This window comes from Macrobrachium rosenbergii, chromosome 4 (assembly GCF_040412425.1).
Source record: "Macrobrachium rosenbergii isolate ZJJX-2024 chromosome 4, ASM4041242v1, whole genome shotgun sequence".
Taxonomy (NCBI): domain Eukaryota; kingdom Metazoa; phylum Arthropoda; class Malacostraca; order Decapoda; family Palaemonidae; genus Macrobrachium; species Macrobrachium rosenbergii.
Window position 1 is genome coordinate 32,223,319 of NC_089744.1, and position 14,463 is coordinate 32,237,781.

General features: G+C 48.1%; 1 protein-coding gene across 3 annotated transcripts in view; it reads right to left on the reverse strand.

Moving 5' to 3' along the window:
- Positions 1 to 14,463, reverse strand: part of SIDL (SIDL trafficking protein particle complex subunit 10) — a 196,909-nt gene that overhangs the window by 168,898 nt on the left and 13,548 nt on the right. For all 3 annotated transcript variants that reach the window (XM_067093177.1, XM_067093187.1, XM_067093195.1), the window contains exon 3: positions 4,656 to 4,758. In XM_067093177.1, coding sequence (XP_066949278.1) covers positions 4,656 to 4,758 — 103 coding nt within the window. The remainder of the gene's footprint in view (positions 1 to 4,655; positions 4,759 to 14,463) is intronic.

Below are 14,463 nucleotides of genomic sequence, written 5' to 3' on the forward strand. Positions count from 1 at the left end.
GGCCCGACGAAAGTGGGAAGCCAGTTCCTCTGAGCCATCCCTGACGGCCTTGTCCATACAGTTAAGAACACTAGACAGCTCCCCAGGCTAATCGAATGGGGCTCCTCAGCTTGAGGTCTAAGGCTCCCAAGCACCAGTCCAAAAATTAAACACCTCCATGGTGCGGAAGAGTCCCTTGAGATGATGATCTGTCTCCGACAAAGTCCAGGAAACCTTAGCAGCAGACAGGTGGGACCTTCTGGGAGCGTCTACAAGGCTGGCGAAATCCCCCTGAGAAGAAGAAGGCACTCTAGAGCTGATATCCTCTCCTGTCTCATACCACATACCAGCCTTGCCACAAAGCTTAGACGGAGGCAGGGCAAAAGAGGTCTTGCCTTGGGCCTTCCGTTCCTCCATCCAGGTGTTAACTTTCTTAAAAGCCCTCTTTGTAGCCAAAGATGAAGTCATCTTCACAAAACCCAGAGCGCTCTCCTCGCTTTGGAAGAAGCTAACTGTGAAGGAGGAGAGAGAGGAGCTGAGGGTTTGAACTTATCCCCAAACAAGTCTTTAAGAAGACCAGTTAACACCTGATAGTCGGAAGAAGATGAAGCAGAAGGAAGCTCGACGTCAGCAGGCTTCGAGTCGCCAGAAACTTCTCCCTCAACAATAGGAGGAAACAACCGAGTCACCCAAAACCTTAGGGGAACGAAGGCCTTGAGGTCCGATACGGAAGAAGGGATCTTCTTTTCCCAGAAGAAAGTGAATGCAGCACCGGAGGCGCCTCAAAGAGCGACGGAAGGGACGTCCTGGCGAAGCGCCCTGGCGAAGCGTCCATCCGGGCGCCCAGCCCAATGTCCAGCCTCAGAAGGCCTGCTGAGCGTCCCTGCACTGGAGAGAGGAGCGTCTTGAAGAGGGCAACCAAGGCGCCCTGGGAAGCAGCTCGCTCCTGGCGCCACGTTGGCGAGCGTCACGAAGACGGGGAACTCGTGAACTAAGAGGGCGAAAACGAGCGCTTCATGCGATCTAGCAGGAGACGGAGACGAAGAATAAGGAGCAGGAGAGGAGACTTCCTGGACTTCTTGACGGGCAGGTTTAAGTCCTTCGACGACGAGGCGCTGCATCCCTCTCTGCAATAAGAGAAGACAACTGACATTGCATCTCCAGCAAAATCTTCTTGGTTGGGAGAGGTATCAAGCCTGGGGAGAGCTGATCCTATGGGAAGAAGAGGGGCGAGGGGACGCCTTCTTCTTTCTCACAGGAGCTAAAAAGGTTCTCTCCTTAGAGCGACTGGGACGCCACAAACATCCTCATCAGACGACGTCCTGGTCCTCTTCTGTGTGGAAAGCTTCAAAGTACCCAACAGACGATGAAGAAGACTGACGAAGCGCGTCCTCTTGAACAAGCTCCTCTTCAGAGGACGAGAGTCCTTCTGAGAGTTCCACCCTTACAAGGAGGACGCCTCGGAGGACGAAAAGCAGTCCTGAGAATACGTGCCAGTGCACGATCCTTGGCAGCCTGGGAAGCGACAACAGGACCTGCCGAAGGGACGTCAGATCGGTGGGAAGCCCCCCGTAACCTTCTTGCGGCTTTCGACATGTCTTCTCCTGAGTCCTGGGAGTCTGACAGCGGTCCAGGCCTAGAAGCATTATGGGGCCGATCTGACGCCCCCTCCACAACACTAGGGGGAACACTGCACTTCACAACACTTTGAAGCGATGTCACTTTATTTTCGAGCGCACGGATGGTGTTCATGATCTCGCCAGGCCAAACCCTCCACAGACACAACCTCAGGGCCCGAAGGCAAAACCACAGGGACAGGTGCAACATTATCTACTTTAGGGTTATCAGGAGAGGAAATAACCTGACTCTTGCACACACTCCTGGAGGAGGACCTCCTGACCCTGTCACGCTCCAACTTACGAACATACGAATCATACGACTTCCAGCTCGCATCAGACAAAGGCTCACACTCCTTGCAGCGATCATTTATCAAACAAACATGACCCCTACACCTCAAGCAAACCCAGTGAGGGTCTACCGAAGCTTTCGGTAGCCTCACCTTACAATCACTCATGCAACATACACGAAAACTAGCAGAACTAGATCCAGACATATTAAAGAGCAGTCATAAGCAAAATCAAAAACATCCCAGAAAAAAGCGTGTGCCAATCCACAATCCAAAGTCCAAAACCAAAAAGTCAAGAGAATACTTAAGTGGAAAACCAGCAAGTAACGAAATCCAGAGACGGAGGTACTGACAACAGGTGTTGACAGTACCGGAGACAGAGAAAATCTGAATAGAAAATGGGAATGGTTCCCGATTCCCGCCTCCCAGTGGCGGGAATGAGTACTAACCACCTGGCCACACTGCGTGTGCCGCGAGTTTTGAAATTCTGTCGGATTTCGGAGAAATACAGCTACATATATATCTGGCAGGTAAGTGTCATGAACAAAATTAAGAATTTCTAAATTCTACTACTTATATTGCCATGTATATTTTCTTAAAGCCTTATTGAACAGTACTCTTGATTGCTTTTCTACAGGTTACATTTTCAAAAAATGCTCTGCATGCAATCCTATCTTCATGCTCTAAATTTGTCTTCCTAATTAATTTGCCTATCTTCCTGTACTTTCTTTTTGTGATGATTGTAACTTTGACAACTTATGTACTCTGTCTGCCCTGCTTGCTTTAGCAATATCCATACAGAACTACTGAGCCATCTAGGCTGTCTGATTCCAGCTGGTGTTGTCTAACTTACCTAAATATGAAATCCTGAATTGACATCAAGTTGGTTGTGAGTAATGGCCATATTTGCTATGTTTCTGTTTTCCTGCTTGTAAGTCATTTTTTTATATTCACTATCTTCTACAGTCTTCTTTTTGAAAGTTAACTTTCTTCTTTTTGAAAAGGATGTTCATATATAAAACTCAATTATGACTGCTTTTTCCTAATTTCTTCCCCAACTCAGATTGTATACTGTAAAATTTTAGCCTCAGTAAATACCAAATCTAAAGAATTATTTCCCCTCCTTTTGGTTTGTCTACTCATTGTCTTAGATATTCCTTACTCATTGTCTTAGATATTCCTAGGTTGTGAAGTTCATTACACACTTTCAAGCTTACTGAGCAGATAAGTTCCCACTGACAACACAACTTATTTCTTATTGTGTTCCTTGCACTGGGGTATAAGTTTTCATTTTTTTCACAGACTGGTGGGAGAGGTCTATATGAGATATATGTAAAATGAAAAAATTTAAAGCAATTTGTATTTTTCATAACTAACAAACCTGTAGCCTTAACATGAGGGAAAATTCTCTAGTCCGGTTTCAAAAAAAGTACAGTACAAGGATTTTGGTGGCAACGGAAGCTAGCCAAGATGGTGGAAATGAGGAGGGCACAGCAGGCCTGGCTTGAGGTGGGCCATATACATTAAGACTGCAGGTTTGTTAGTTATGGAAGATACAAATTGATTTAAAATTTGTCACTTGTTCATATACAGAACAAACCTTTGGTCTTAGCATAAGGGAAACTTACTCTTGGAGGGAGTATAGAGAAAGCCTCAGAACTGACTGGAGGTTCAGCACACCTGGGCTCACTTCCTGGCCAAAGTGGGACATAGGAAGGAGTCATATGTCTCTGATCTGTTAAGTAAAAGTTACTCAGCAGCCAGACATCTGAGTACAAGACAAAGTGAACTCCTGCTATATGGTAACTTCAAATTATTTATCAATGTTGTGAACTCCTGTTGTATGGTAACTTCAAATTATTTATCAATGTTAAAAGGGCATTGTATACAGTAATAAGTTTCAATTACAAAATTATCTAATATTATTACCTTAATGCTAATTCTCAATGTTTAACAAGAAAAAACAGCATGACAATTAAAGCATAGCCTAGCCATCTACTCCTAAGTTCTCAACTTGCAAGAGGCCAATTCAAACAAATATAAGCCTGCCCATTAAAATTTTAAGAAACTAACACTTGTCACTACGTCTTAAAACTAAGTACTTAGGTTGAATTGTGTAAAGTGGGTGAAAAAATGTGTAGTCGAACACGAAATCTGGAGCACAACCTGCTGACTAGTGAACTCTTAGACAGACCAGAGTGTAATGAAGATGGCTCTGACTTATGTTATATCTGTGCGAGGAAGTCGTAGAGCCTATGTAATCATGTAGGGCAGGAGATAAAGCCCTCCAGTCCAGAGTCCTTTATATTCTATCACTGTTCCAAAAAACAACATTCCGGCTGAGACCAACTATGAGAGAATTCTTTGTAAGAGGTTGGTTGGTGTTATAGAGCCCTCGGGGGACCATGAGAGTGTAACTCCTTTGAGGACTCACAGCGTCTACCACAATTAGGTTTTCCTACGTCAAAACCTGTTTTATAAGCTGGCTGACAGAGCCACTCTTCATTGCAACATTTTATGGGCAGTACCCACTAACCAGTTAAGGCTTTAGTAAAGCAAATGATTGTATTTCTATATGATAAATATTCTAACAGCACTGAGCATGGGTCTGATTAACCTGAAAGACTTTCCCCTTAATGAAAGCCTTAAATGATATATGATAAATTTATAGCATCAAAATAGTTAGATAACACCCCATTAAACAACCCTGATAACTATCATTAAAAAAAAAAAAAAGGGAGAATGGGCACCTATCCCTAAAAAAATTTACCTGGATGGTCGGCCATATGACCGTCGCCACTCAACACTCTCTTGGGGCAATGAGGTAACCAATCCAGCCTGCAGACCAGTAAAGAGAGAATTGTCTCCAGCATCTATAAAAGAATACAAAAGTGTTTTAGGTTCGGATCATCTACAAATAAATCACCATATTACTCTGTTAAGTGTCCAGACTCTACACATCACAGATAAAAATTTTAGGTGAAGTGAAAAAGAATCCTTTATGGATCCTATTTTATGAAGCATGGGAAATGTCTGCATCGGATAAAAACAGCCCTGGTCAATTAATTTCATATCTTCAAAACACAGTATGTAATGACCTAAAAATGAAAAATTTTTTAAGTAATTTGTATTTTTTCTAACTATACAAACCTAATGTCTTTACGTAAGGAATATGGAATATGCTTCAGCACAGCTGGAAACGGTCATTTAACTTTTAAACAAGGTGGTTAGGTAGTTAACTACCGTCCAACTGACAGGAGTCCTGCCCACACGGATAGCAAACATTCACTCTGCCTTTAGGCCCAGGTATCAGAATGAGGGGTGGCATGAGGTGGGCATTTAGCTGTACAGTAAAGACCTCAGGTTTGTTTAGTTAGGAAAAATACAAATTACTTTGAAAATTTGTAATTTGTTCCTCCAAAAAATACAAACTGTTGGTCTTTACATAAGGAAGACTTACTTCCTTGGAGGGAGGAATCCGAGTAGGTCTCTGAACTGACCAGTAGTCTGCCACACCTGGGTCCTCTTCCTGGTTGAGTAAATCAAGGAAGAGTACGGTGCCTCTGACATGTTGAACGGAGTGTAGAACTGCATGTTCAACGGTCAGACTTCTGAGCCTTTTCAACTGAATGGGAGTAACCAACATCACTTGAAAAAGGGCTGGGATGAATCTACTGTATATGTTGGGAGCAATAAAGCAATGTATAGGGAGTCCCCGGTTATCGGCAGGGGTTCTGTTTGGACGGCTTGATGATAAGCGATAATCGTTGATAACCAAAAATCAGCGATTTTCAATGCTTATCAGCACCAATAACTGGAGATTGGCACCTCTGTTAGGTATGTATCGGCGCTGATATGCAGCGCCAAAAATCGCCGATTTTTGTCTCTAGACAAGCGCTGAAAAACCGGATCACCGATAACAGAGCCCGCCGATAACCGGGAACTGCCTATATAAGCATTGGGTTTGTTTTATTGCTAGGCCTCTTTCTCCCCTTGCTAGAGGAAAAGGGCAAGGTTGCTTCTATACATCTACAATAGATAATAGAATGGTTACTTTATGTGACATCTATCTGCAGTAAATGCCAGTTCCAGCATATGACAGCTTGTAACCTACCCTCTGCCTGCAAGGAAAGGGTGTAGGATGATGAAAGATGAAGGGGAAGAGGCCAGTCACCCACAAACACACTTCTCTTTCATGACCAACATCTTGGGCGAGATGCTACCTGTCCTCTTAGAGGAACCAGGTAAGCTACTCAATTTTTTGAGCAGCCACCAGAGGACCCAAGGAAAAGGTGTCCAAGGACTTGTGGGCAATGTCCTGAAGGTAGAAGGAAGTGAAGGGGGTCTGACACGACCACCCCAGCCTTCAGTACCTGAGGAATCGAGAGTTTCTTCCTGAATGCAAGGGATGGACCAATGCCCGACTTAGTGAGTTCTCGCCCGGAATGTACTGGTGTCATCCTCGCCAGCTGCAAAGTAAGCCTGTTTGATTGTTTCACGAAGCCAAAAAGAGACTGTGTTCTTGGACACCTCTTTCTTGGTTGAGCCAGTGCTAACAAAGAGTCACTGACACTCAGGCAGAGATGTCAAGTCCTTTTAAGATAGTACCGTAGCACTCTAACAGGACAGAGTAGTATCTCGTCTGGATAATTAGCAACAAAGTCCTCTGGGGAGGGGATCAAAAAGGACTCGAATCTGGCATTAGAGACTGACGGATTCTGAGTCTTCACTATGAAATCCGGGACGAAATCGAGCGTAACTGATCCCCATCACCTCAAGTCTTAAATGTTGAAGGAAAGTCCATGAAGTTCGCCTAATCTCTTCGCCGATGCCAGGGCAAGCAAGAAAACAGTCTTCAGGGTCAGATACCTGTCTGACAACTCTTGTAAAGGCTCATGTGCACAACTCAGGCTTCTAAGTACAAGAGTCACATCCCACTCAGGGGGCCTGAGTTCCCTGGGAGGGCAAGACCTTTCGAAGGTCATCATCAGAAAGGAAATCTCCAGCAAGGAGGAATCCAAGCCCTTCACACGTAGGACTAGGCCCCGGGCGGCCCTATAGCTCTTCGCAGCCGAGATGGAGAGAAGCTTCTCTCAGCAAAGAAAGACGAGGAAGTCTACTATCTGCTGAATAGAAGAATAGAAGCTCCAACTGGAGAGAGCCCCCGTCTACGACACCAACCACAGAAGACAACCCATTTCCCCTGGTATACTACTGCAGAGGACTGGCGAAGGTATCCAGACATCTCTGTCACTGTGCAGCGAGAAAAGCCTCTCACTTGCAAGAGATGCTGGAAAGCCTCCACCCGTTAAGAGACGGAACTCATGGATGGATGGTACCATTCTATGTGTGGCTGACACAGAAGGTTGTGCCAGGGAGTAATCTCTTTCGGTGCCTAGGAAAGTAGAGATATCAAGTCCAAAGACCAAACAGCATGTGGCCGCTTGGGAGCCACCAGAGTCATTCTGAAATTCGGAGTGATCATTACCCTATTGATCACTTTGTGAATCAGACAAAATAGAGGGAACGTAAGAGTTCAGGTTGTCTCATGGGTGTTGGAAGGCATCCTCTGCAGCAGTCCATGGGTCTGGCATGGCAGAGCAGAACACTTGAAGCTTTCTGTTGTGTCGAGTGGCGAACAGGTTGACTGATGGAAGACCCCATAAAGCAAACAACCTTTCTGTAATGTCGGTGTGAAGGGACCACTCTGTCTCTATCACTTGACCTGGTGGCTGAGCTTGCCTGCCACTACATTCCTCTTACCTGGAAGGTATCTGGCTGACAACTGCACCGAGTGTGCTACTGCCCACTTGTGCACCTATATCGTCAATAGGTGTAGCAGAAGAAACATAGGCCTCCCTGCTTGTTGACGTATGCCACTACTGTGGTGTTGTCACTCATCAACACCACCGAGTGTCCCATCACTTGATGCTGAAACTCTTGAGAGCCAGAAAGGCTGCCTTGAGCCCCAGGATATTGATGTGGAGGTGCTTGTTGTTTTGGCTCCACACACCTGAAATCAGCAACTCCTCCAGATATGCAGCCCATCCCTCACTCGAAGCATCTAAGAACAGAAGCATCTCGGTAGGGGGGTGTACAGAAAAACTCCTATTAGGAGGTTCCTATCGTCTAGCCACCAGGTTAAGTCTTGTCTCACTTCCCCCAATAGAGGAATGGGAAGGAAAGGAAAGTCCCAAGCCAGATACCAGAACTCCTTCATTTTCCACTGGAGAGAACGAAGGCAAAGCCACCCAAGAAGGACCAGCTTCACCAAGGACGATAGGTGGCCTAGGACGACTTTCTACTGCCGAGGAGACAAGCGAGGTGGATCGGGCACCCCCACCGGTCCTGCTGGCGGAACAAGCAGGAATGGGCTGAGAACGGTCATCAACCTGCGGTGATGACGGAAACCCAGGTCCTGGAGAACAGTTTCCCCTCGGCGAAGCGCTGTCCCGAGGAGAGCGTAGCGGTTCACGTGAGCCGAGCTGAGCACTCAACTTGACTGAGCTGGGCTGATCGTGCAAACGTGACCGGGGACTGGGTAGAGTCGAACACACGGCTGGCTGGCGAGAACTTGTGCTGTCCTCTTGACGGGCCCCAGTCTTCTTCAAGGTCGGAGCCTCGCAAGAAGACTAAACAGGGGACCTACTCTCTGTCTCAAGAGGCCAAAGCACCTACCTGGGAACCTTGCCTGGCACCAGAGGCAGTGCTACCAAGCAGAGCCGAGGCATCTGCATGTCTTGGCTCTTTCTACTGTCCTGTGCTCAAATTAGTACGGTTAGTGGACTCTCCGGTACCGGATCGGGATACCCAGGTCTTCTTAGAGATCTGGGTACTTGGAGCAGATCGCAAACGAGTTCCCGACACAGTGTCAGCCTTCTTCTTAGGCGTGACAATGGGTGTGCAGACCGAGGTTTGCACCCCCGCGTCTCCAGAAGGATCCGAAGGATGGGAAGGGCCGACGAGAGATCCCACTGCTTCCCCTGTAGAGGGATGCAGTCCCTTAGAAGTCCGACAACAGGATTTCTTGGGGCAGACAGCCTTCTTCTTCTTCTTCGACCGACAAGCCTCAGAAGAAGAAGGGGAGGAGGTAGCAGACAACGATGACGACGAAGACGAAGATGAGGAAACCTTCCTAGACCACTTCTTCAACTTCTTCATCATCTTCAGGATGGCTGTCAAGTCCCCAATCCAGGAGGGAGCAGCAGAAGTCACAGCAGCAACCGGGGTGGCCAGGGTAGCGGAAGCGACCAGGGCAGCAGAAATATCAACAGAGGAGGCCGGGGCAACTGGGGCAGCCAGTACAGCCCGGGAGCCAAGGAAGCCAGGAGCAATGACTGGAACAGCCTGGGCAGGTGGAGAAGCCAGGAAAGCCCGGGAGCCAGGAACAGCCTCATGGGGTGTCCTGGCTGGGACAGCGGGGCCAGGAAGCCAGACAGCAGCAGCACTGTGTGATGGGATGCCAGCGCAGCGGCCAGGTGAGAAGAGACAGTCACCAGCATCTTAGCAAAAGAAGTCATTGTAAAGGTCCTGGTTGTAGCAGTAGCCACGGTATGGGTCACTATCAGGGCGCCAGACAGATGAGCCAAGAAAAATTAATTATACCTTAGTTTAATCAGACCACTGAGCTCATTAACAGCTCTCCTAGGGCTGGCCTGAAGGATCAGACTTATTTTACGTGGCTAAGAACCAATTGGTTACCTAGCAACGGGACCTACAGCTTATTGTGGAATCCGAACCACATTATACCGAGAAATTAATTTCTATCACCAGAAACAAATTTCTTAATTCTTCATCGGCCGGCCGGAGACTTAAACATGGGCCAAGCAGAGTGCTAGCCGAGAACTATACCGACCCGTCCAACGAGGAACTAATGAGCCAGGAGGCCCTCCAGTGACGGTACGCCAGGAAGACCCATGTGGAACCAGGTTGAGTCGAGGTCTGAAGTCTGCCCCTCCTAGAGAAGCCTCTACTGCCATACCTGAAGACAAAGTCGAGTTAGGGGAGGAAGACTTCACTTGCTCTTGGGGGAGAAAATTCCTCCCTGGGGTGAGTAGTCCCTGAGAAGAGGTCGTCCTGACCGTCCGCTCCCCGACGTCATTCCACGCCTGAAGAAGCGAGAGAAGACGAAGGGGAGTCCTCTCCCGAAGGAGAGCCACCCAGAAGGGGAAGCTTGCCGGGAGAGAGAAACGATCCAAAAGGGTTAGCCACCAAGGGAGTCATCAGGGGCGTGTAACCCTCAGATGACACCTTGGAAGGCTTCCTCCAATACTGTTTCCTCCTTTCAAACCTCGCCCACTGCTCAGCTGGCCAGGAAAACCACTCAGTACAGTAAAACCCCCCGTATTCACGTTCTCACGATTCATGGATTTCTCTGTGGAACGTATCTACCCATTATTCGCAGAAAATTCACCCATTCACGGTATCTTTCACTGAGAAATATTCACTAATTACTATATTTTAATATTTTCATGATTAAATGACTTTTGGTGATGATTAAATGACTTTTAGTGACATAAATATCAAAATACTCAGGTTTAAGCATTTTTCGAGGGTTTTTCTTGTGTTTAAATTATCAAAATAGGCAGTTCTAAGTGTTTTTAGAGGGGTTTTAAGTATTCGCGGATTTTAGCTATTCGCAGGGGGGTGTGGTACACATCCTCCACGAATACGGGGGGTTTACTGTACTGTACAAGGAGATTCCTGTGAACACACACGCCCCCTGCAAGAAGAGCAAAGGGCGTGCGGGTCCACATCAATTCTCGATCTGAAACTATTACATTTCTTCCCACCAACCCCAGGACACACATGCTGGGGGTAAGGCGGGCTTACAAGGTTTATTTCCTTCATGAACTTGCATGATTACAAAAGGAAGACACAAAGCAAACCAAAAAAGAAAAGATCCCACCGGATAAACAGCTCAACGGAAATCAGGGCAGAGAGCGAAGAAACACATCTGTACCGCACAATGGCCAAAAGCAAATTTGGAGTGTTTACAGCTGGGCAGGCGGGACTCACGCCTACCAGATGGTAGTTAACTGCCTAACCACCTTGTTCGAAAGTTCAACAGCTATTTCCAGCTTCACTGAAAGGAATTCCTAATGTAAAGGACTGATGGTTTGCATATCGTGTCAGAACAAAAGGAAGAAATGCTACCCTGTTGCACCCACAGAGAAATGAGCAAATAAAATACGTAATGGAGATCCCATCACAACAGTCTTCATGGAGGTAAGTGTGGCCCTTAGGCTAAATTTCCCAGACCTCTTTTTAAGAAGAAAAATTGCATTTTTTAAAAGTAAAATGCATTTTTCCTAACATACAAACCCGAGGTCCTTTACATGGGAAATACTTTTGGCGAAGCTGAACTGGCCGCTAAAGACTTAACAAGGCATTGTGGTGGTATTACTACCGGCCGGGTAGTTGGTTGTGTAACAGTGGGAAACCCACGGTACCAACCTCCCGGCTTCACGCATTCACTTTACTTTCCAGTCTAGGGCAGATTGTGGGGAGGCTGAGATGGGTAACCTGAGTAAAGGACCTCGGGTTTGTATGTTAGGAAAAATGCATTTACTTTTAAAAAATGCGATTTGTTACTACACAAATAAAAACCCTTGGTCCTTTACTTATATGGGGACTCATGATTCGGTGGGAGGAATCTGAGTGTAGGTCCCTGAACGACTGAAGTTCAACCGCACCTTTTGTTCTCCTGGGGTAAGAGCCAGGAGGACATAGCCACCGGACCGTGATCACTGTTACGAGAACTGTAGCGTCACGGACCAGTCTACTAGACCGTCCTTGCTGTGACGAGGTTACTGTAGGTAAGCGAACACACAGTGAGGTGAAAGCCAGAGAGAACCTTCCCCAGCCACAGAAGGGGTGACTGGAGGATGTCGGGGACTAAAGACCAAAATGAAGAATGGGTTTGGTAGCTAGTTCGCAACCCCTTCCCCGCCTTGTAGGGGAAAAAGGGGACATTACATCTAATGTGTACCTGAAAGGCAACAAAGATTAGGATACTCAAGAAATAAAACTCACCTGCGTCTGACGTTTGGTTCAGCTTGTACGGCCCAAACTCTCTGGCCAAAGGTAAAAAGTCGGATGACAGGAAGGAAGAGAGAGCCAGTCACTCATCTTTCAAGCCCAATCATGCATGTACAACAGACGAGACACAACACTGTCCTGTACAGGAGCTGGGTAAGTTACACAACTTGAGCAGCCACCACTGGTCCCAAGGAGAAGGTATCCAAGGACCGATGGGTAACGTCCCTTAGGTAAAAAGAGGTGAATGTGGCCTGGAGTGACCACACCCCCGCTCTCAGTACCTGTTGAACCGACAGGTTCTTCTTGAATGCCAAAGTAGGCGCAATCTCTCTGATTTCATGAGCGTGGGGGCGCAGAGCGCTGGTGTCGTCCTCTCCAGCTGCTGCATACGCTTTCTTGATAACCTTACGAAGCCAGAAGGAGATCGTGTTCTTGGACACCTCCTTCTTAGGGGTCCCGGTGCTAACGAAGAGTCGTCGACACTCAGGCCTGAGACGCCGAGTTCTCTTCAGATAGCGCCGTAGCACCTATACAGGACAGAGTAGCAACTCGACAGGGTCATTATCTAAGAATTCACTCAGGGATGGGATCATGAAAGACTCAAACCGAGCGCCAGGGACCGTTGGGTTCTGTGTCTTCGCTACGAACTCCAGGACAAATTTGAGCGTCACCGATGCCCACCCCCTTGAGAGTTTAACTGCAAAGGAAAGTCCCTGCAACTCCCTAATCCTCTTCGCCGATGCCAGGGCTAGCAAGAAGACGGTCTTGAGAGTCAGATCACTGTCTGTGGCCTCTCGCAGTGGCTCATATGGGGCACAAGTCAGGTTCCACAAAACGAGACACATCCCACTCAGGGGGCCTGAGTTCCCTGGGAGGGCAAGACTGTTCAAAGCTCCTCATCAGCAACGATATTTCCAAGGAGGACAAGATATCGATGCCTTTCAACTTTAGGACCAGGGCCAAAGCAGCTCTGTATCCTTTTACCGCTGAAACCGACAGGAGCTTCTCCCAAAGAAGATAGACAAGGAAATCAGCTACCCGTTGAAGAGTGGCTCCGACCGGAGAATAACCCTGTCTATGACACCAACCACAGAAGACAGCCCACTTACCCTGGTAAACCGCTGCTGAAGACTTCCTGAGGTATCCTGCCATCTCTGTTGCTGCTTGGTGAGAAAAGCCTCTCGCTCGCAAGAGATGGTGGATAACCTCCAGGCGAGAAGTGACAGGGAGGCCATGGCCTGGTGGTATCGTTCTACATGCAGCTGACGTAGAAGGTTGTGCCAGAGGGGAAGCTCTCTCAGTACCTCGGAGAGTAGAGCCAGCAGGTCTGGGTACCAAGCGGCCTCTGGACGCTTGGGAGCCACCAGGATCATTCGAAGGTTCGTCGACACCAGAACTCAACTGAGAACTGGGCAAAGCAGACAGAACGGGGGAAAGGCATACACCTCGAGGTTGTCCCACGAGTGCCGGAAGGCGTCTTCTGCAGCTACCCATGGGTCCGGTACGACGGAGAAGAAGGTTGGAAGCTTCCTGTTGTACCGGGTGGCAAACAGATCCACTACTGGATGCTCCCACAGGTCGAAGAGTGTGTCCGCCATGCTCTGGTAAAGGGACTGCTTGGACCCCACTACCTGATCCCGACGGCTGAGCGTGTCCGTCAGAACGTTCCTCTTGTCTGGAATGTATCTGGCCGACAGCTCCACGGAGTGGGCTATTGCCCATTGGTGTACCTGCAATGTCAACGCGTGGAGAGCATGGGAGACAAGACCCCCTTGCTTGTTGACGTATGCCACTACGGTCATGTTGTCGCTCATCAATGCCACCGAGTGTCCCATCAGACGGTCCTGGAAGCACTGAGGACCTAAGAACGCTGCTTTCATCTCCAGGACGTTAATGTGAAGGTGCTTGTTGTGATGGTCCCACACACCTGAAGTCTGTAACTCCTCCAGGTGTGCACCCCAGCCCTCCCTCGATGCGTCTGAGAAGAGCAGCATGTCCGGAGGGTGAGAGGACAGAGGTGTCCCTATGCAAAGGTTCCTGTCGTACATCCACCAGTCGAGATCGTCCCTCGCCTCCTGAGAGATGGGAACGAGAACTGACTGGGGCTCCCAAGATTGATCCCAGAAGTCACTCAGTCTCCACTGGAGAGACTGAAGGTGGAGCTGACCATGTGGAACAAGTTTCTCCAATGACGACAGGTGACCGATCACGACTTGCCACTGTTGAGCTGGCTGGTCCTGTTTCGCTAGGAACTGTCTTGCCACCTTCCTGAACGTGCTGACCCCGTCTCTCTGCCCCGCACAACAGAGGCGTACAACCTCTCGCTCGCTTTAAGTGAGGAAGGACCGGACGCCACTGATGTTGACTGCACAAGGGCCTCAGCCCAAGCAATCCTACTGACCCCTTGTTTCCTCCAGGAGAATCCCGAGGAAGTTGAGGGGGCGGGAGAGGCAGAGTGAACACTGCCGTCGCGTCTGCTGGTAACACCAGTGGAGGCCACAGACACCTCACGATCTCCAACCCACAGTGGAGCTTTG